Source organism: Esox lucius, chromosome 2 (assembly GCF_011004845.1).
Source record: "Esox lucius isolate fEsoLuc1 chromosome 2, fEsoLuc1.pri, whole genome shotgun sequence".
In the NCBI taxonomy this organism is placed as follows: Eukaryota; Metazoa; Chordata; class Actinopteri; order Esociformes; family Esocidae; genus Esox; species Esox lucius.
The window spans coordinates 22,118,303-22,141,724 of record NC_047570.1 but is presented as its reverse complement, the minus strand read 5'-3'; the positions used below and the strand labels follow the sequence as shown (position 1 = coordinate 22,141,724).

At 40.9% G+C, this 23,422-nt stretch overlaps 1 protein-coding gene across 1 annotated transcript; it reads right to left on the bottom strand.

Moving 5' to 3' along the window:
• Positions 1-1,705: 1,705 nt before the first annotated feature.
• Positions 1,706-23,025, bottom strand: copb1 (COPI coat complex subunit beta 1). The gene is made up of 22 exons (XM_010890511.4): positions 22,881-23,025; positions 18,228-18,381; positions 17,903-18,132; positions 16,824-16,993; positions 16,611-16,725; positions 16,425-16,517; positions 16,169-16,306; positions 14,288-14,407; positions 12,240-12,347; positions 11,988-12,134; positions 11,669-11,814; positions 11,487-11,583; positions 11,226-11,386; positions 11,017-11,137; positions 10,682-10,909; positions 9,689-9,868; positions 8,119-8,263; positions 6,801-6,920; positions 6,569-6,714; positions 5,232-5,321; positions 4,733-4,888; positions 1,706-1,773 (listed from the first exon to the last, which is right to left on the bottom strand). Exons 2-22 carry the CDS (start codon positions 18,316-18,318, stop codon positions 1,714-1,716), a joined length of 2,862 nt encoding a protein of 953 aa, XP_010888813.1. The 5' UTR covers positions 18,319-18,381; positions 22,881-23,025; the 3' UTR covers positions 1,706-1,713.
• Positions 23,026-23,422: the final 397 nt, after the last annotated feature.

The window sequence follows — 23,422 nt, the reverse complement described above, 5'->3', positions numbered from 1 at the left end:
ACGTAGCCCAAAAGGTCATGCACTCTTATAATCTTCACCTGGCACAGCCAGAAAAGGACAGGCCACCCCTCAGAGTCTGGTTCCTCTCTAGGTTTCAACCCTGGGAGCTTTTACTAGCCACTGTGCATCAACATTGGTGTTGGTTTCTCTTTGGGGTTTCAGGCTGGGTATCTGTAAAAGCACTTAGTGACAATGATTTAAAATGGCTTTATAAAATAAATTGGATTCATATTACAACTTTAATGAAACTAGAGATTGTATTATAGTGACTGCTTTTGTTTTTACTTCATCTGAAGTTTCCCTATACAGTCATCTAAAGTAAGTCCTAATGTTGAACAAGTGAAAACAGTGAAATTATAGGTCTGATTTACAAATTGAGAGATATTTGTAATGGAAAAAATCATGTTGATTAACAGAGTAACAGGGTCTCTTCCCTCCAGTCAATCATTGTGATACCACATAAGAACAAGAACTTGAAGAAAATATGAAAGTCACTATGTAAAATAACAGAATATTCAATGTCTTTGTGATAACTACTTTGTGTAATGTATAATTTCTGCAGCTTTTTGGATTGTAGTAGGGGCAGGACAAATATTTAATTGATTGGAACCCTTCATAGCCTGAAAGTGTTACCAATAATAATTTAAATCAATAATAATTCCACAGAACCAATAAAGCTTCTACCACATGCCTGTAAGTATTAGAGGAAACTTATGTTTTGAAGTCGGACGAAGAATGAAATGCACACATTCTAAATCTTTCCATACAAGGCTGAATTTGCTGTAACAGAGGAACTTCTGGCCATCTATACCACAGAGGACATTTCATAAGGGTGAGGTGGAGAAGCACTGGAAATGTGTGACTGCTTGGAAAGTGAGAATGTTGATTTGGATGAACTTAATCTTTACACCCATTCAATACTTGGCAAAAACTGAACACCTAGCATGTTTGTTGTATCAACTACATCAGTAACAATATAAATTCTGAAACTGTCACCATCCAAATATTATCAAATTAATTTTACTTTTTTACAAAAGCAAGAATTTTTTTTACATTTCTCTTGCAACAAGGAAATTGCATGCACCCAATACAAGAGAACCTTTGAGGAATTATTTGTATTGTAAAGGCAATAATAGGACATTAAATCCTATTTAATGGTGAAACATGCACAAAAAATTTCCCCCATCTTTATCATAACTCATCAAGTACCTACATTTGTTTTGGGACAGTTATGCTTTGCATTAGTCAGGTCCACTAATACTGCATTTAATAACTGAGAAAAATGACAGAATTGGTCTGCCTGTGTTAATGCAGACATTGGATAAACAGTTTTTACTGCTTTATAGTTCCTTAGTAAAAGAAAGCAAAGCATTGCATTCAGGAGGCTTGCCTGTCAACTGAATCTTAAGAAACAGACAGTTTTTAACATAAGTAATGTTTATTGAAAATTAAAGGTAGGGCAGGGATATCATTTGAAAGACAGATGGAGTTTCTTCCTGACACAAGTGTAAAAAGATCTCAGACACAGACAAGTACTTAAGCGTTTAGCCATAAATCGCTGTTTTTTGTTTGTTTTTTTAAATATACTGTGATCAGAGGAAACAGACGATGGAGGAGACTGAAGAGAAATAGCAGAAAGCATACGTTTCTTTGCAGATGTATGTTGCCCAAAAATGTAGAATTCTCAGATGGACAGCTGGTTTTCAGTTTGCTTTACACCGATGATTTTTTCTGGGAAAGGTTGATCTTGTCACCCAGACTTAACGCCATACCCTGTGAATAGAGTAAGTGTTACTTGCCATGCATAGTCTTTAACAGACACCTCTACATTAACCCTTGCACTACATCTGCATCCCAAATGGGAAACTACATTGCTTTGACAGTACAACCACCGCTGAAAGATTTTTTGACACATTAAGACAAGTATTTAAGATCTCAATCTCAACAATGTTGACGAAAAGACAGACATTTTAAAAAATAATTTATGCAATAAATATCAAGGGGTTTTCAATAAATAAAAGATCCAATGTGTGAAATAAGGGTTATCATTTCTAAATGATATATAGTATACAAATCATTTTACACACAATGAGACCCTAACACCATCTAGCAACACCTACACATCAATCAAAATGTTTCATGGGCACAGCATATTTACATCTGTTATACAGGTCTTTGTGCTTTAATGGGATTTTTTCTTTTAGCACAATACACCTCACTTTCCACTGGCATCCAGGTACATCTTTTAGTTAAATTTCAATTTCTGAGATTTGTCTTTCTAGTTGTGTGCATGAGCCATATACCACAGTAGTCAAATAATCTTCTAAACAGTCTCCACATAATCTAACTCTAACTCCACTCACTGACTAAATGGAGTAGGCATGTCATCTCTTGTCTACAAATACTGAAAAAAGGACTAAACAGTGTAGCACTAGACAGTGGCAACAAGAAGACCAACATGTCTATTATTTTCATAGTTGATATAATAAAGTAATTTACAATAATATGAATTGATTGCATTTCCTTGATGCCTCGTGTCCTCAGTTTTCACCGCATTTCCAAAAAGCATTTGATAATAAGGTAATAACCTTTATTCGGAAGGAGAACATATTTAGGGGGACAAATGCAATTGAGAGTCTCTCCTTCCATTCTCTCAAGTACAGAAGAAGCAAGCATATGACAGCCATTAATATCTTACACAGTCTGAGTTACCGAGTGACAGACCAAGGTTCCATTATAACCAATCTGTCCATAAACCATCCCCAGCCTGTTATCTCCAGAGTCCAAACACCTGGAATGGTCTGAGAGGGACTGCTGGGTGGTGACGTGGTGAGAGCTCCACCTAACAGTCAACCTTTCTGGAATTTATGTAGAATAGCTAACACTGTACTCCAAGTGTCATGGGCACTTAAATTAGTTGGGCCAGTAACAAAGGTTTCTGTATCAAATCCGAGACCCAACAAGGTAGGGAAATAAAATAGAAATCTGCTGTTCTGCCCTTGAGCAAAACAGTAACCCTAAATGTTCCATGGTCACTGTCACAAGGAGTGTGATATGGAGATAAAAATAATTATCTGAAAAGAGTTCGGACAAGCTCACCTACATTAAATTGTAATGACTCACAAATTTAATACGTTCAGCAATTTCTGTAGCGTCCCTCTTTTGGGTAATGAATGGCAAAGCAAACTATCATAAGCACCAAGGTGCTTTCAAATGAATTCGGAGCAAAGGTGTGGAAAGACAGATCAGAGGATGGGAAACAAACATTTCAAAGGCCTTGAATATCCTTTGGGGCATGGTCAACGTGAATATCAAGTAGAAGAAGTACACACCCAAAGTGGGGTGGTTAATAATTAAAAATGAGTTTTTTTCAAGGGAGGGAGGGCAGATGAATGCAAGAAACGGAGGCACTAACATGAAAAAATTTAAAAAGCACTTGTAGACTTTCATGGACACTATGTTACCCTTTTGAAATGTCAAAATGAGAAACAGCAAAAGGCTGACTAACTCTAGCAAGGGTCATTGCTCATGTCACAGTGCATTGACATGGTTTGGCTGTATGCCGTTATTGAATGAAATTACCAATTGGTAGCTAGTTAGCTAGGACAGATTTACATTTTAGTCATTTAGCAGTCTTATCCAGAGTGAGTTACAGAAGCAATTAGGCTTATAGGCATTGTTTTACAGGTGCAGTGTTTTTTTACTGCCCACGTACTCATTTTGACACCACAATATCTACTGGTGTGTATGACCAGAGAGTTCTATTGTCATGTCATCCAGCAAATGTAAACACAAGGAGTTTAATAAACAGCATGGCAACTTGGATAAGAACAGGTTATTTGGTCAGATTACAAGTAACTGACAATGCATGAGCGGAAATTAAACCTCATATGTACTGTAAAATATGATAGTGGACCTTTAAGGTTATGGTGCTGTTCTGCTTCCACTGATCCTGGGGCCCTTTTAAGGTCAATGGCATCATGCACTCTACCCAACTATCAGGACATTTTAGTCCAAAACATAGTTGCCTCTGCCAGCAGGCTGAAACTTTTCCACAAGTGGATCTTACTGCTAGATAATGACCTTAAGCACACTTCAAATTCCAAAAAGAAAGATATGGTTAACTGACCACAAAATAAACATTTTGATAAGGCCATTTCAGGCTCTGGACTTAAATAAGCTCAAAACAAAGAAAAGCAGTAAATAAGCTCAGAACAAAGATTCTTAAGGATCTGTAAATATTCCGACTGAAGGAATGGTCAAAGAACCCTTCCGATGTGTTCCGATTTATTTTTGGAAAAGGCTTCTTTCTTTCTGTATAAATACAATAATTCTAAAGACTGAAGCAAATCCACAACAGGGCAAAGAGAGAGGGAGGATTAAGGAATGGTCGGTGCAAGGGCCAGATCCTAATCTGACAGAAATGACGACAGAGCGGTCCACCATACATGCAAAAAAACTATACTCAAACATTACAGCTGAAGCAGTTCTATAAAAAACAATAGTCCAAATTTCCCCAGTCAATGTAAGACAGTTACAAGAAACACATATTTCAACCTAAGACTACATTGGCAATTCCAGCATAGTGTATACTTTTTGTTGCACATTTCTGTGGAGTTAAATTAGGTTGCATTCACATGTAAACAGTTAAAACTATGATCTAAAATCCATGTCCTGACATGAAAAATAAAACAAATGTCTAAGGAATAAAGGTGTAGTCGGAGTGGCCCACCTGGCTCTTGGCTCGAATGCGGATATGTCCATTGACAGGGGCGTCTGGTCCAAGGTGGATGGGTTTCTCAATGCTGACGTTGGCCAGCGCATCTTCACCAAAGATGGAGCGAGCATACAGGTTGGCAGCCATGAAGCCACAGAAGCCAGAGAGTGCCTGGTTGTAAGGATAGATTAGATGGAGTGAGTGAACATCACAACTACCTATTTGACGAGTTAAATATGACTATTACAAAAAACTCAATTGTCATTATAACTGCCTAAACAGTAGATTGATGAAGAATAGTAAGACAACTAATGATCCCAGCAATTCACTTGACCCCCTCCATCTGAATTATTCATGTACTCTTTTGGAAGCTGGGGATGATTGTAGCTTGTAGGTTTGACACCAGCGTGAACACCCCTAACCTTTCATCAATGCCATGGGATCTTTAGTGACCACAAAGAGTAATATCATTGACCTACTGATTTAAACCTGCCATATTTCAACACTTCTGTACCTTCTCTGGGGTCAGGCATTTCATGTTGGTGGAGCTGAGGATGTGGTGGAGGTACTCATTTAGGTCTGCAATGTTGGTATTCACGGTCACCTAGAATCAACAGTATTATTACAACGGTCCACAGAACAATGAAGAGTAACTGTCACAAAATACCTTTTGAGGAGAAACCAGGAGCCGTATTCACAAAACATCTTGTCTTACCACTAGAAGGACATCTAAACTGCACTAAAAGTTTCCTCTTAAAACCTATTCACAAAGCTGCTAAGACCAACTTTTACTAAGGAATGGGGAGAAGGCTTAAGCTAAGAGAAAGGGCAGGGTTGACCGTTTTGCTATGGATGATGTTGTGTTCCACGAACAAGCCATCCATGGTGGGGCCTCCATGGATCGGACTTGTCTAGCACATCCCACAGATGCTCGATTAGGCTGAGATCTAGGGAATTTGGAGGCCAAGTCAACACCTTAAACTCAATGATGTGTTCCTCAAACCATTCCTGAACCATTTCCAAATGTGATTCATCAGATCAGGCCACCTTCTTCCATTGCTCCATGGTCCAGTTCTGATGCTCACTTGCCCATTGTAGGTGCATTCGGCAGTGGACAGGGGTCAGCATGAGCACCCTGACTGGTCTGCGGCTATGCAGCCCCATACGCAACAAACTGCGATGCACTGTGTGTTCTGACACCTTTCTATCAGTACCATCATTAACTTATTCAGTAATTTGAGCTACAGTAGTTTGTCGGTTGGATGGGACCACACGGGCCAGCCTTTGCTCCCCACGTGCATCAATGAGCCTTTGTCGCCCATGACCCGGTCACCAGTTCACCGCTTTTCCTTCCTTGGACCACTATTGATTTTCCTGCTTCTAACACATCAAGTTTGAGGACAATGTTCACTCGGTGCCTAATATATCCCACCCACTGACAGGTGCCATGATGAGATTTTCAGTGTTATTCACTCCACCAGTCAGTGATCATAATTTTATGGCTCATCAGTGTAGAATGATGGGTCATGTTGCCATATTGAAATAAAATGACTAAAATGTTTTGTGAATACGGCCCCAGATGTTTAAGGCTTGCATATAGTGAAACACCAAACATTGTCTTAAGATTTTTGGCAAGGTCATCTGCTTTTCTACAGCTGCTGTGAGAGGCAGGGAGCCTTTTGTGGATAGGACATTAACCACAAGTTACTAAGGTGGCCTTAAATTGGTCTTTAGACATTTACCACAAATATTAGCCATTATTTTTTTTTTTCATCTTTTTTTCTAGTAAAAACTAGGGTGAACAACACAAAACAATCAACACAGACTGTTCGCCGGGACTAGCATAGATACCTTATTCTCCCACTCAAATTCAGCCCACATCTGTCTGAACTCTGCATCTGTGCACGAGGCTGGCTGAATGTAATCCATTATATCAATGTGGATATCACTGAGGACCACGCAGTTCCTGTCGCTGGCAGCTCCCGATACATCATACACTGAGATAGACAGAAGCAAGTGAGGACTAATGTCTTGTCTGGCGTGAAGAATTCTGCATGACAATTATTCCCAAAAAGCCTCTTACCTATGTTTCCAAATATGATGCCATTCTCTGTAGATGCCACTTTGACGTTTGCCTTGATGTTGGCAAAGTCATGAGGTGCCAGAGTAAGAGGAGAAGGCTTCTCAACCAGTTTAAGGTCACCTGTTGGATTGAAAGGTTTAAATGTTATATTTTGGATCTGAACAGAGGTGCTTAAAGCAGAGGTGCTTAAAGTTGGCACATTATGTGTGCTCCACCCAACCATGACACATCCATGTCCTACTGGTTTTTCTGTTAAGCCAGCTCTCGCGTTGTGAAAAAAAAAAAAAAAAAGTTCAATCAAAAGCGGCAATAATATATATATAGAACAACTAAGCATGGGTAAGAATTAGAACCACCAGCTTCCAAAGTGATTTGCTCCTCCTCATTGTCAAACAGCCAGTTAGGTCTTTAGACAAATTCACACTGCTGCAAACCAAATGCTAGAGTAATAGCATGGGGAGATTTGCCTGAAAAAATTAAATGTTTTCATGACTTGCTTGCTGGACTGTGGAAACATCTATATGCATCGCTTAATCTCAGTGAACCCAGAACTAAAATAATGCGTAACTGGTCATGCTCAATCAAAAATGAACTGTGCAATTTATGCCCACTCATTGTAAAACTGGCCCCAAAAATAGAAATAAAAACAAATGGTCATATGTGTGCCAATTTGTGCTGCAACATCACCAGTACCAATCTTTTTTTAAACTTTAAATGTCCAAGTGATTCCAATCATAGATTATGCATAAATAAACAACAATTACACATCTAGCCCAACACAGTACAATTACACAATAATTACAAAAATTGCTGAAGTTCTGGGTCCAAAGATAAGATCAGAAAAGGAATGAAAAGCTCCACCCTCAGTTAAAATAATCAACTAGTGTATGGGCCAAATCTTTTCTTTAGAAATTCCTAAGATGTTAACACCTACAAGCTTACAATATGTCCAAAGCAATAGAAGTAATGCTGCTTGTTATCAAATGCAGATCTATTTTACAGTTTGCAATAACTGTAGAAAAGTAGAGATTGTGTCAAATTACTTCACACTATTAACCTGCATAACCTTAAAGGGATAATCCACCCAAATTATATCAAAATAAACTATTAATCTTTTCGGTGATGGCGACATCAAATTAGTTACCTTAATCTTCTGAATGTTTTGTCATTCAGGTCAAAAGAGCCTTTCGGAACCACTTCTACACATGGCAAATACTGTATGAACATTTTTGTGGAAATCAAAATGGATAGGGTAAAGAAATTATTACAATCAAATAGACTGATCCCACTGTCATATTACAATTAGACTAGAACTCACCCAATGTAGCTAGCTCCAGGGTGCAATTCTGAAGGGTATCATTTGTTTGGTTGACAACCAGCACGTCCAGCACAATGTCATACTGGTTGACATGGACATAGGCTTCAGCATAGACTGGGTCTGAGAAACCAGTCAGCTGGGTCACCTGCAATACAACATACACTCATAGGATTACAAGGTCCATGCAAACTAGTTAATGTGTGGCGATCTCATTAATAATTAATTACAACTGTAATAGCTAATATGAATATGTACATTTCTGAAGAGGATTCTGATAAACAATTCATGCCATAGTCTAAATCTAAGTCATGGTCCATTTTTCTCTTTCATGGCTGTTCCTGTGAAATAGACATAAATCGTTGATACACTATATGGCCAAAAGGCTTTCCACCAAACTTTGGAATGTCTGTCTGAGAATTTGTGCCCATTCAGCCAAAAGAGCATTTGTGAGGTCAAGCGCTGATGTTGGATGAGAAGGCCTGGCTCACAATCGCCATTCCAATACATCCCAAAGGTATTTAGCGGGGTTAGGGTCAGGGCTCTGTGCAGGCCACTCAAGTTCCTCCACACCAGCCTCGTCGAACCTTGTCTTTATGGACCCCGCTTTGTGCACAGGGGCACAGTCGTGCTGGAACAGGAAAGTGCCTTCCCCAAACTGTTGCCACCAAGTTGGAAGCACCCAACTGTCTAAAATGTCGTTGCATCCAGTAGCATATAGTTGACCCTTCACCGGAACTAAGGGGCCTTGCCCAAACCCTGAAACACAGCCACAGACCATTATCCCTCCTCCACCAAACATTACCGTGGGCCCTATGCATTCCGGTAGGTAGCGTTCTCCTGGCATCCGCCCCACCCAGATTCATCCATCAGACTGTCAGATAGTGAAGCTTGATTCATCACTCCAGAGAACATGTTTCCACTGCTCCAGAGTCCAGTGGGGGTGTACTTTACGCCACCCCCGACGATGTGAGGCTTGCATTCAGCTGCTCAGCTACAGATACTAATTTCGTGAAGCTCTCCATGGACAGGTCATTTACTGATAAAGGTAATGTTTCCAGTGGCAGTTACAAACTCTGTGGTGAATAATGCAACAGATGATAGGCAATTTTTACATGCTACGCGTTTCAGCACTTGGTGGACCCGCTCTGTGAGTTTGTGTAGCCTTGTGGTGTGGCCTTGTGGTTGAGCTGTCCTAAACGCTTCCACTTCACAATTATAGCACTTACGGTTGACTGGGGCAGATTTAGTAAGGCAGAAATTTCACAAATTGACCTATAACTTCCTATGACAAAACCACATTTAAAGTCACTAAGCACTTCAATACAAATCATTGTACTGCCAATGGCTGTTTATGGAGATTTCATAGATATGTGCTGGATTTTATGCACATGTGAGCAATCGGTGTGGCTAAAACACATTAACTCAATCATTAGTAGGGGTGCCCACATGCCTTTGGCCATATAGTGTATCTTTCGCTATATAATTTTTGGTACATGTTGGACACACAATGCCACCTGCTGGCCTTGAGAGACACACACCATGGATGCCTGCTGGGTTTCTGTAGGTGTACCTTATTGAGTTTGGAGGCCAAGGGGTCTGCAGCCTCCTTTTTAAGGGTGTTGCCCATGGCAGCCAGTAAACTGAGCTGGAACTGGTCCTCCTTAGACGTCATCTCATTCTTGGCAGTCAGTTGCATAAAGGAAATGGGGTCATCTGCCTGCACTAGCACGTTGCGCTTCTCTGACTCTTTCTACGGATAAGAAAGACCACAGAACACGATGAGCAAAACCAGTGCTGTGAAATAAATTGTTCTTATTATTATTTGACAATGTGGATTTGTGGTGTCCATTTTGCATAATTGACAGAAAGGTAACGTAATACACAAACAACAGAAATTCTCTCCACACACCTCTTTTACATCGCAAATCTACATGCATACATTTATATTATCTTTCCCAGACCTCCCACATAGGCCAGGTTGATGCAGTGTCTTAGCAGGTGACCTATGCCCATTAATTGTGGCAACAGATGCATTTAGATCACATGATGTCACACTGTGGTCCTTAAAGACTTCTTTGTGCTAAATCTGGTAGAATTCATTCTGTCCTAGATAAATTGCCAGCGGTCTAGAATTTCCTTCACATGTAGATAAAGTACAACAATGGTCATCAAACTGTTCTGTAATCCCTTCATGGGACTCATGGTCATCCAACAATAAGTCTTAGGGAATCAGAGTTCCTTTTATCTGGCATGCCAATAAGGCTGTTCAAAATAACTGAATACATTACCCTTTTACTGTGATTGCTTTTGTTAATGTGGGTGTCCGCTTCATATCTGTATGTGTTTTCTCTATAAGACCTCTGGAGTATCGCAAGCAATCTATTTATTTGCACCAATTGTTGTATACCTGATGCCAATCTAAGCTTTTTAATGAGGATAAAAATCTGGGGTGCACTTCACTTATTTTGCACAACGACATACTCCCTCATAATAATGGAGCAATACAACTCACCACTGTCAAAACAGATAAACTATTAAACTGGGAGCCAGTACTCCTCCTCACCTTCTGGGATAGCTTCTCCTCCTCCAGCCTCACAGTAAGCATGTGAGACAGGGACTTGCGGCACTCCTTGTTGAAAATGTCATTCATAAGTGGCGAGCACTCCGATAGCACCTTGAGGCAGAGCGAGATGCGATCCACATCGTCATCTGTAATAGGCTTCTTGGGTAGAGAGGACTTGCCCAGATGTAAGATGGTGGCCATGATCAGCATAGACTCAGCCACAAAGGACTAGAGGAAAAACAGCATTAGAATGAATGTAAAGTGAAACAGGAACTCCTTTATCGGAACTATGGCATAACTGTTCACGATGACAAGGAGAGATTTTGTACACTTACATTTTGTCTCTTTTTGTCTTGAACAATGGCAACATATCGCAGGGCCACTTTGGTCAAGGTTGTCGCCAGCGATGCTGCCACATAGAAGTCTCCATCCATCAAAAAGCCCCTGAGAGGTGGTCTACATAGAAATGGATCAGTGTCATTACATCAGTATGTTTCTTACTACAAAACAATGCATTTCTTATCCAAAATATCCTTCTGGTTACCTATCTTCCTCCTTCTTTGAGGGTCTGGATGAACTGAGGGCACTCTGTGTGACATATGTGCCCATCTCTGTCACCAGTTTGGCTGCTGGTGCTGCGTTCACCTCCTCCTCTGGCTTCACCTCCCCAGCCTCTTTCTTTATTTCATTCTCCACTATCGGGATCTAAAAAAAATTTTTATAATCAAAGACACATATATAAAAATGACTGGTATCAATCTCTTATCATTATGGTCTTAATTATAAGATCTATGTGCACGCATACCTCTCCAAGTGACCTGCGTACTTCTGTCATCACGCTCTGAATGTCCTCTTTAGTGCTACAGTATTCTCCAAGGATCCAAAGTGCTCCTCTGTAGATCCTAACGGTTTAAAAAGCGTCAATATCAACTCTGCTGCGGTCAATACGTTGATTTCGTTCACATGACTACATTGGTACGGTCTTACTTCACTGTCTTGATGGCGTGGAAGACTTCCAGCATCTTCTCGATGATGAGGGGCCTCAGGTTGTCGAACCTCTGTATGGCCTCCCTCACAAACTCCAGCACATCAGCAGCTGCGGCCTCATTAGTGTCACTTAAGAACTCCATCAGCTGAAACACACAATTAAGATCACACTCGCAGCTTAAACAACTGAGAAATTCGGTTTCATCCGCTCGCGTTTAGATTTGTTGAGCTCCGATTGCGCCGAATGAAGGCCGAATGGCCGTAGCTGCGTTTCAGATCAGGGTTGTGCTGTGTACACGGCGCAGCGTGAGAAGCTCACCACAGGGATGACGTTGGCAGCCATGTCGGGGAAGCGGACACTGCAGGAGTGGAGGGTGCGCACCAGCAGCTGTCGGAACTTATCAGTGTCCTCATGCTCGGTCACGTTGTTGGTCTTAATCACCTCCTTCTTCAGGACAATTACCAACTGGAACACAGATACATGGACAGCTTACTTAAACATACCATCCTCCTTCTACAAATATATAAAGCCCCACAGACAGGAGAGGACAGGACTGAAGATAATACACACCTCCTCTACGTTTCGGGATGAGACTAGATCCAGGGCCAGCTGCAGGGTCTTCTTCCGGACCTCAAGGTCAGGTGTGCTCAATACACGCAGGATATCCATCACCAAGTCCTGGGTAAGCAGAGAAATGAAAACAACCAGGTAAGAAATACACTGCTCAAAAAAATTAAGGAAACACAATCATCGCAGTATAATAGCAAGTCAATTAAACTTCAGGCATATCAATCTGTCCAGCTTGGATGCATAAGCGATTGTGAATCAATGTCACCTGTTTTGGTGCAAATTAAAGTGACAACAGGTGAACGGGAGAGGCAAAAGCAAGACAACCCCCAAAAAGGGAATGGTTTTGCAGGTGGTGGCCACAGACAATTGCTCTCTCATCCTTCCTGACTGATTCTTCTCTAGTTAGTGTCCTTGTCACTGCTGGTAGCATGTGGCGGTACCTGCAGCCCATTCTGGTTGCACAGGTAGTCCAGCTCCTCCAGGATCGCACATCCATACATGCCATCACAAGGTTTGCTGTGTATCCCAGAACAGTCCCAAGAGCATGGAGGAGATACCAGGCTGTGGGCCATTACACATGGAGAGCTGGACAGGCCCGTAGAAGGGCATAAACCCAGCAGCATGACCGGTATCTGCTCCTTTGTGTGAGGAAAAATAGGAGGAGCACTGCCAGAGCCCTACAAAATGACCTCCAGTGAGCAACTAGTGTGCATGAGGGCCCGACGTCCTCTAGTGGGACCTGGGCTCACAGCCCAGCATCGTGCAGAATTGGCAGGTCCGCCAATTCGCCATTGGCACCCTGTTGTCTTCACAGATGAGAGCAGGTTCGTGATGGTCTGGGGAGGCATATCCTTGGATGGTCGCATAGACCACCACGTTAGCCAACGGTACCCTGACTGCTGTTAGGTACCTGGATTAAATCCTCAGACCCATTGTCAGGCCTTACACTGGTGCAGTGGGACCTGGGTTTCCCCTGGTGCAGGACAATACCCGGCCTCATGTGGCCAGAGTGTGTTGGCAGTTCCTGGATGACGAAGGCATTGATGCCATTAACTGGCCCTCGCGTTCCCCTGACCTGAATCCAATTGAGAACCTCTGGGATATTATGTATTGGTGCATCCAATACCGCCAAGTAACATAACAAACTGTCCAGGAGCTCATTGATGCCCTGATCCATGTCCATGTCAACTTTATTTATAAAGCACATTTAAAACAACTGCCGTTGACCATAGCGCTATGCAGGAAAAAATATCAAAGTATACAAAATGAAATTCACAGGTAAATAATTAAGTAGATACACATAACAAGACACAGACAAATAGCAGCACACACAGTTAATGCCAACTCAGCTAAGCTTAAAAGCCAAAGTAAAAAGGTACATCTTTTGCAATGACTTAAGTATGTAGAGTCCGGGTTTTTCTAATATGCAGTGGTAGGCTATTCCAGAGGATGGGACCACCCACCGCAAAAGCTCGATCCCCTACGGTTTTTAGCCTGGCTTTTGGGACAACTAGAAGTAACTGGTTAGCTGACCTCAGTGCTCGGGCTGGAGAATGACGATGTAAAAGGTCAGACAGATATAAAGGGGCCAATCCATTTAAAACCTTAGACAAGCATTAAAATCAATCCTGAAACGAACAGGAAGCCAACAGAGGGAGGCTAAAATTGGTGTTATGTGCTCCTGTTTTCTTATACCGGTTAAAAGTCGAGCGGCGGCATTTTGTACTAACTGGAGCCGACGTATGGTTTTCTGATCTACCCCCAGGTAGATGTCTGGGAGGAGATCCCCCAGGACACCATCCGCCGTCTCATCAGGAGCATGCCCAAATGTTGTCGGGAGTGCATACAGGTTTTTCCATTGATTGTTGTTCCATCATTTCGTTCTCAACGAATTACACAATGTACAGTAAAGATTTTGATCTTTCTTCATCGAGACGCAATGGGTGGTTTAAGTGTTCCCCTACTTTTTGGAGCAGTGTACAATGGAAGGCTTACTGGTACATAAAATGTGATCTGCTCATTAAGTAACATTAAATAAGTCTGATTACCTGGAGAACACGTTCATGAGTGGGATGCTCCTTAAGCTCTATCAGACGATCCAGGACGATCAGTTTCACGTTGTTGTCACTCTCCTTGATGATAAGGTCAATGTAGCACTGGGCAGCAGCCTAGAATAAACAACACAAACACCAATGAAAGACACACACAAATGCTTGACAAACACTCCTAACATTACTAAGTTCTAATGTATATAGGTTTTTTTTTTTCTTTTCCAAAACATCCATGTTTTCTGTTAGACAAATTCAAATGTTTTTAAATCCCTACTGAGTCGAGAAACTTTCAAACCAGATTTTAGGAAAACAAGGAAAATATAGGACAGTTACTAGAATTGTAATGTTAAGATCGAATCCCTGAGCCAGCAAGTTAGAAAATTGTCCTTCTGTCCATTAAAAAAGGAGGTTCACCCTAACTGTTCCCAGTTCACTGCTTTAAACAATCATTTATTTTCAGTCCACTTAACCAGTAAAAGCACTGAAGAACATACAGTGGGGAGAACAAGTATTTGATACACTGCCGATTTTGCAGGTTTTCCTACTTACAAAGCATGTAGAGGTCTGTAATTTTCATCATAGGTACACTTATCATAGGTACAAAAGACACCTTTCCACACACTCAATCAAACAAACAGACTCCAACCTCTCCACAATGGCCAAGACCAGAGAGCTATGTAAGGACATCAGGGATAAAATTGTAGACCTGCACAAGGCTGGGATGGGCTACAGGACAATAGGCAAGCAGCTTGGTGAGAAGGCAACAACTGTTGGCGCAATTATTAGAAAATGGAAGAAGTTCAAGATGATGGTCAATCTCCCTCGGTCTGGGGCTCCATGCAAGATCTCACCTCGGGGGGCATGAATGATCATGAGGAAGGTGAGGGATCAGCCCAGAACTACACGGCAGGACCTGGTCAATGACCTGAAGAGAGCTGGGACCACAGTCTCAAAGAAAACCATTAGTAACACACTACGCTGTCATGGATTAAAAACCTGAAGCGCACGTAGGGCCCCCTGCTCAAGCCAGTGCATGTCCAGGCCCGTCTGAAATTTGCCAATGACCATCTGGATGATCCAGAGGAGGAATGGGTGGTCATGTGGTCTGATGAGACAAAAATAGAGCTTTTTAGTCTAAACTCCACTCGCCGTGTTTGGAGGAAGAAGGATGAGTACAACCCCAAGAACACCATCCCCATGGAGGTGGAAACATCATTCTTTGGGAATGCTTTCCTGCAAAGGGAACAGGACGACTGCACCGTATTGAAGGGAGGATGGATGGGGCCATGTATTGCGAGATCTTGGCCAACAACCTCCTTCCCTCAGAAAGAGCATTGAAGATGGGTCGTGGCTGGGTCTTCCAGCATGACAATGACCCGAAACACACAGCCAGGGAAACTAAGGAGTGGCTCCGTAAGAAGCATCTCAAGGTCCTGGAGTGGCCTAGCCAGTCTCCAGACCTGAACCCAACAGAAAATATTTGGAGGGAGTTGAAAGTCCGTATTGCCCAGCGACAGCCCCGAAACCTGAAGGATCTGGAGAAGGTCTGTATGGAGGAGTTGGCCAAAATCCCTGCTGCAGGGTGTGCAAACCTGGTCAAGAACTACAGGGAACGTATGATCTCTGTAATTGCAAACAAAGGTTTCTGTACCAAATATTAAGTTCTGCTTTTCTGATGTATCAAATACTTATGTCATGCAATAATTACTTAAAAATCATACAATGTGATTTTCTGGATTTTTGTTTTAGATTCTGTCACTCACAGTTAAAAATTACAGACTTCTATATGCTTTATAAGTGGGAAAACCTGCAAAATCGGCAGTGAATCAAATACTTGTTCTCCCCACTGTAAAAAGACAAGCCAAACAGAGAACATACCTTAATGGCAGTGGGGGCACTGGACAAGGTGACGAGGGTGCCAGCTGCCTCATACTTCACGGCCGGGCTGGAGGACTGCAGCAGGTTGTAGATGCAGCGGATGAAGCGGGCCCGCTCTGAGGGGTTTGCATGGCACACCTACACACAAAGGAAACGCATCAGGCTGCATACCTATTGAAGCAAAAATTGCACCCTATTCCCTATATATGGCAGTTTAAGAATTTTTTTTGAGGGAAAGAATGTATGCAGGACTCACCTTGTAAATCAGCTCCACAATTACCAGCTGGAGAATGTCTCCAAATGTATGCACTTGATCAATGCAGGTGCTGAGGTAATCGAGAGCTCTGTCCTGCACAGTGGAAAGGAACAGAATTAGTCCCTGACGCAGAAATTTTGTTAGAGGGTGGCCTCTAAAGAAATTAAAAAATAAGATGCAATTGACCTGATCTGCGTGAATTAGCATCATGAAAGCATTTCTCTTGCAGCTGGCATCTTTTTCATTTACAAGGAAATCATGGATCAACTCTGGAGCATCTGGGATGAGATTTTCAAAGTTCCTGAGAACAAAGAATATTGCTCAAGTAAATATGTTTTTCATGAAAAGAAACCAAATCATATAAGGGACGTCTGTGTTGTATCTGCACAGTAAGTGTACCTGTAGATGGTGTAGATGGCCAGAACAGCATTGCGGCGAACATAGCTGTGGCGGTGCTCCAGGCAGGCACGAATAGCAGGCATGAGGGGCTCAAGCAGCTCAGACTCCTTCAGCTTGCAGAGAAAGCGCAAGGTGGATCCACGGATGAACTCGTTGGGATGCTGAAGGTCCTGAAATAGAAAAAACATTACATTTAAGCAGAACTGACAGCTTTTTAACAATTTTTAAGACCATTACGAAGCAAATAGACAAGAAATATGAAGCTAGTATCAAATTCAGTTCATATGAAACTGAATTCATAACACATTGTAAAGAAATACATTTGACTGAATTCTGTGATGTATGGAACAGTATTGCTGGCAAAATAGATAGATGCTGTTCATATTAGCAGGAAAAATGCTAACTAACATTTGTGTATTAAATCTAAGGGCCGTCGTGCAAATGGAAACATTCTCAAATACTGCATGTCATTAAACACGGTACCAATCATTACATTTTGCGTTTACAGACATGATTGACAAATTAAAGGAAAAACCTGAATAAATCAAATTTGCGTTTGCGACCACATTTTCTGAGAATGTATTGATATCTTTCCCATTGATCTAAATACAAACGTAACTTTAGTCACTGTTCCTATTGAAACACTAGCCAGTTGAACATTCTTTGGGACTGAAGCTCCTCCCAATAATGAGCCCTCTTTCAAAGTCACTTAGATCCTTTCCTCTTGCCATCTTGATCTAAAATCGAGGTTAACTGGGCCTGCTCAGCCTGTTCATACACGCCACAGCGCATGATAGGAGGTTAATTGCTTAACTGTATCATGCATTACATCTGCGTGGAAGCATCTGCATTCATTATGTTCCTCCACTTATTTATTCCGTTTTTTGTTTAATTTGTCACCTGTCCGCACATTTTTATTCTGCATAAAAACAGAAAAGGAAAGTACCACATTCAAATACTCTGAAAGGGCCTAGCACAAGGGCAACAGCACCACTTCATGGATCTGACAGCACAATAAATAATCTAACCAAACAACCAAACATTCAAAGACAGGACAGTTGTATAATATGACTTCATACCTTTCTGTACGCATCACAGACCAGGATCATTTCCTGAAGCAACTTGCCATCTGGAGTTGTCTTGGGGACAATTTCCCAGAAGACCAGCAGAAGTTTTTTGATGGTGTGGTCTTGAAGTGGGAGGACAAATCGGATTATAGTCATCAGTAGGCCAGGCAACTTCTCTCCATTAAGTATCATGATGATGACCTTCTTCAGGGCCTCGGTCTTGGCCTTGATCTCTCCTTTTTCTGAGAAACAAACATGGTGTCACTATCAACCACAGATCATTCTATTGACCACTGAGATAGCAGACATAGGGTCACCATTAGATACTACTTCTTACCCAAGTCTGCTTTGAGACTGACTTCAGATGGAGGTTCGGAGTCATTTGGAACATTAATCAGGGTGTAACAAACATTCTCGGCTGCAGTCATTTTGCCAGATGGATTGCCTTTTCTCTTGCAGCAGCCCAATCAACAGAAATGTGAAGAGAATTCCTATGAAGTACACATTAAAGGTGCAATGTTAAAGCATAATCTACACCAAATGTAAGCACATTTCACATAGTTAATGAACACCATTCCTCCTTAGAAATTGCTAAAGCACTGCTGCAGAAGTGGACTAGTTCATTTACAGACAATAGATGTTTTCAAATCATGTCACTAAGACATGCAATCATCTCTCAAGGAACAGGAACTGAATAGTGAAGGGAATCGGTGCCATCTAAATCGCTTTTAATCAGTTTTACAGCTTTTGTAAGCTTACGGACCAATGCGAAACTTGCCAATTTGAGGGGAGAGTGTTTAAATGCACTGTTGTAATTCAATCTACCTCCACAAGGAGGAGGCAAATTAGGGATATCCCATTCAAGCCCAGGCCCTAGCAATTTCCATTTGGAGAACCCAAGTTTAAACCGGATCCAGTTAAACTGACATCTTAAGTTGCGGCCAAGCTCACAAAAGCAGTCCCTCCACAGTAGATTTAGCTTCAGGGGACAAGCGAACAACTGTGTTGAAATCACCCATAATTCAATGCAAACTGTAGTCACAACAACACTGGCTGAAAGAGTCAACATCAATCAATATTTAGGGGGAAAACTTGTTTTATTAGTTTACACTGCAGTGTTTCTCCAGGGACATTGATACTGGGGTGATTTTGGCGCAGAGGTATCAATATGTTTGAGGTGTTAGAGGCTATGTTGGATACTTTCATCAAGCAGTGGTGACAGTCAACGTGGTAGTCATGTCCAAAACCTTCCTAACTGTCCATTTAAACAAAGTTGGGGGATTCTACAATGTTGGTTTATCAGTACCGTCCTTCCAATAAGTCACATTGGCTGCATGTCGACGAAGTTAACTGACGTGTACCATAGGCATTGGCTGTGTAGTGCATAAACCAATACCAATGTCCAGACGTTTACCTTTGCTTCGCTGATCCATTCGTTACTCACAAACATAATAATACGTTTCTGGTATCCAGGAGGAACATTGTTTTAAATCACACAGTTAGGTAGCCTAACCACATTTGAGCTACTGATACACCAACTGCAAACGCTATGGCCATGGTCAGAAAACTCAATGCCTCCCCGCCTGCATTACCCATTCTGTATAAATGCAGCCCCTTTATAAGTTACTGCCACCTGGTTATACAAATGTGTATTACACCAAAACTAAACACAGGCAAACTAAAGGATAAATGGCTCTTACACCATCCTTCACCATTACAGAACTAGTTGTTCCTCCTCAAATTTGCTGAAAAACTAACAGTTGGAAGAGCGGCAAAAATTACTATAATTTCAGATCAATCAGAATAATTCAAGAGGCATTCAACAATGTAGCCAGCAAGACATTTTGAAAAATCTTGAGTAGGGAATGTCTGCGGCCCGGCACGGAAGATCCGCCCAGGGAAGATAAGTGCAGGGAAACTCTACCAATACAGAACACACTCCCCCTCTTCCAATTGGTTCCTCAAAGCTTGCGGCACCTGGTTTCTTTCTCGTAATGCACCGATTTCCTGGAAGTAGATGAAAAACGATGTCCGTATCTAATGTTTTTATTGCGTCTAAAATAGTTAGTTCCATCATGTCTTGCTTTTTTTACTGCAAAAACATGGATATAATATAATAATAATAATAGCAGAGTAAACTTAACTCAGTGAATGACGCCTGGCTTTGTTATTTAGTTTTTGTAATGCAATTATTGCACAGTTGATATGATAAAAAGTAATTTTGAGTTTGTAAACGTTTCTCTTGACTTCTGTAGGTTTTTATGAGTTGGGAAGGTAAAATCAGAAAGGTGAACAGTCAAAGGAAATGTGCGATTAACAGTTATTGTAACAAAGACTTTAGAAAACAAGGAGAGACATGCAGTAAAATAGGCAAATACCTTTGCCTTTGGTTCAGGGAATTATGGCCAGTTAGCCACGGTTTACAAGTTTATAACTTCATAATAGGGATGTGCATTGTACAAGATTTTACTATCCGAATAGTATGTGTTATATTAATTCGAATAGTATTTGGTTTACCGAAATACACGTTTTTAAAAACTACCGATACATCCTGAGTGCTACTGCATTATAAGCAAAGGAGTGGGTGTACTATAGTTCCCATTAACATAGACTTAATGTGTGTTCATGTGACATAAGAGCGAGCACGCATATGGAGGAGGCAGTGTGGTTGACAGGCAAAACTCAGCTTCAGAACTACAAGACAATATTTATAAACGCAACATTGAGTTTATTGGATAGAGTAGTCTAAAAAAGCAAGTTAACCGACTTTGATTCCACGGCCAAACTTTACGTAGCATTTTCTGGCCAAATAATTTTCCCATAGGTAACATTAATTTATTAAATATATTCCACCTTGCCTTGGGTTAGTTAACTTTCATATACGTGCTATTGGTAGACTATGCTGTTTATATTGCCTGACTGACTGGACCCCAACACACTATACCGCTTTGATTGATGATAGTAAACAACAAACGTGTGAAGGGGCACATGTTATAAAAACGACGTAAAAAAAATATGTAAATTAGACATGTAAATAAACTACATTTTTTGACTGTCATTTTGGCTGTTACTGCGACGCATAGAACAAGGAAGTAGTCCCAAAAAAATTATAAGCGCTGATGCATATTGAGGAACAAATTGGAAGAAAGGAAGCGTGTTCAATATGCCGGAGCTTCCCTGGGCGGAGCTTGCCTGCCGCACGCCACAGACCAACCTTATTTTTTAATTTGGGTGTGAACCATAAAGAGCATGGTATGGCATGGTTATGAATGTGTAGTGCTAGAGCACAAATAACTACTAATGTTAAAGTTGTAGTCTGCGATTATTTGGCCACTGGCTAAAAAAAGTTGCACTGACAAGGCTGAAAGGGTCTTGGAAAATGGTGTACTAAGTCAAGTATGTGCTGATATATGCCCCATGTTACCAACCCACTTGATTTTTAACTTGGAATTTTATGACTAGCAGAGGTATGACAGTGATTCTCCTCATACATTACGCACATAACGTAATGCACATCTAGCACAAAGTGGGAGGTTTCAAAAATGATTTGGTTAATCACAAAAGTCCCAGACTGCATAAGACAGTGAAAACACTTTTTTGTTTTCCTCTGTTATCAGAATATTACTGTTAATTGTCAGCGCAAGACTGGGACTGCTATCCAGTAAACACATTCAATAATATGATCAGCGTAACAGACATATGCACTAGAGACCCGTTATTGGATGGATGACCCAACAAAATTGTGTAACGCTGTTTCGGTCTGTGCGTGTTAATAAAGATAAGCTTACTGACCTAATGACAGTGAATAAGTTATTTCATGTAGTGGTTACACTATCAAATAATGGATAGCCTGTGTCACCGTGATTTATTTTATGTTATGCAGCAGACCCACATTCTGAACATTGGGATAGGTGGGACAAAATAAAAAACATGTTTTAATCTTCTTCAGTGGTTCTGTGGACTGGTCACCCCTCTGGCATTCTTAGGGAGTTTTTCCTAGCCACTGAAATTCCTTGGGGTTTAAGGCCAGGTGTTTTGTAAAAGCACTTTGTGACATCTGCTGATTTAAAAAGGGCTTTATAAATACATTTTCTAATTATATTATATTATATTTATTTATATAATATTTATTTATATTTTATATAGTAATATATCAAACTATATATAGTCATATATAGTTTGATATATATATATAGTTTGATAACTTCCTGTTCAAACGAGAGATTGTCGCCAAAATAAATAAAAAAACATGCGGTAACACAAAACGCCGGAATGCAAGGTTTTTCCGCATTCTGTGTATTCGTGGTGTAACATTAGTACAGGTACAGTACGCTTTTCAGAATTGAAGTAGCGGCTGTTTGGTAACGATGTTTAGTACAGCCGCAGTGAACACTTTAGACAAACGAGAACGAGTTGAGTTTACTTAGCAACGTATGTCAACCCTGAACAAAATTGAAAGCTTACCATTGAGCACTCTATGTATATTGAGTAACATTCAGATTTCGAAAAGCGAGTATTGCTAGTGGACTGCATGTACAGTAGAAGTCTCTAAGTACCATCCACGTAGACGTAGCTAATCGTGTTGTTTATTAACACAGAGATAGGCCGCCTCTGGTTTACATACTGCTGATTTCAGCTACCAGTACAGTACTGTAGCAGCTACAGTATAGCTGGTTCGGTAGCATTGTAACTTTCGACTATGTACTCAAGTCAATGCCCTAACAAATTACGCAGGTCTACCAGTGACATACACAAGTAGTAGTACATAAAGCACACATGAGTAGCAGCTACTTTGCAGAACCTTACTGGCTAGAAACCCTAGCTTTTATCTTGCAAATGCAGCTAACTTAGCTACTCTTGTCATCCATTAACGTCACTGCTAATAACGTTAGCTATGAAGTGTTGGTTTGCAAATGGTGGATGAACTGAAACCATCCACCCAACACCTGTTTTTTTTTTTTGCTCTAGGTAATTATAAATAAACACCTACCTTACTGGACGTTATTATATTTCAAACTGCCTCAGTCGTGTATTCTATTTACTTGGGCATCGGTAAAATTGCTCAGAGGATCTTCTCGAGCTATCCGTCCCCCACTTCCCTGTGACGTGGAAGATACACTTCTGGGCCACATCACTGCTACAGCAAGTGAAAAGGGACAAATCACTCGGATGTCGAAATACGAAATTCAAAATCATGACCACGTTGAGCTAAAAAATAATTTCGAAAGTTGCGGATATAATGTTCATGAATAGAGAAAAGCTGATTACATATTCTACATGTCGGAGAGGCGTTCTAACATATTTATGATCGGTCCATATTGCAAAAACCTACTGAGCGCACCTCATAAGGTCGTCCTCATTGATATATACTTATTTAATTTTAACTTAATTCTTACCCTCTATTATGTTGAGTTAAACAAATAAAACTAATTATAATTAAAATTAGTCCTTACTTCTGGAGGACATCCTCCTAGACAGACAAAGAAATGTTGAGTTTCGTCTTGAGCTTGACTGTTTGTTTGTAAAATTTGG

Excerpts from the sequence above, each read along its gene's own strand:
- copb1 (XM_010890511.4), bottom strand. The coding sequence starts at position 18,318 with ATGACTGCAGCCGAGAATGTTTGTTACACCCTGATTAATGTTCCAAAT. Across the intron at positions 9,869-10,681 it reads AGGAGAAGCTATCCCAGAAG|AAAGAGTCAGAGAAGCGCAA; the intron begins GTGAGGAGGAGT and ends TCTTATCCGTAG. Across the intron at positions 6,715-6,800 it reads CATCATATTTGGAAACATAG|TGTATGATGTATCGGGAGCT; the intron begins GTAAGAGGCTTT and ends TGTCTATCTCAG.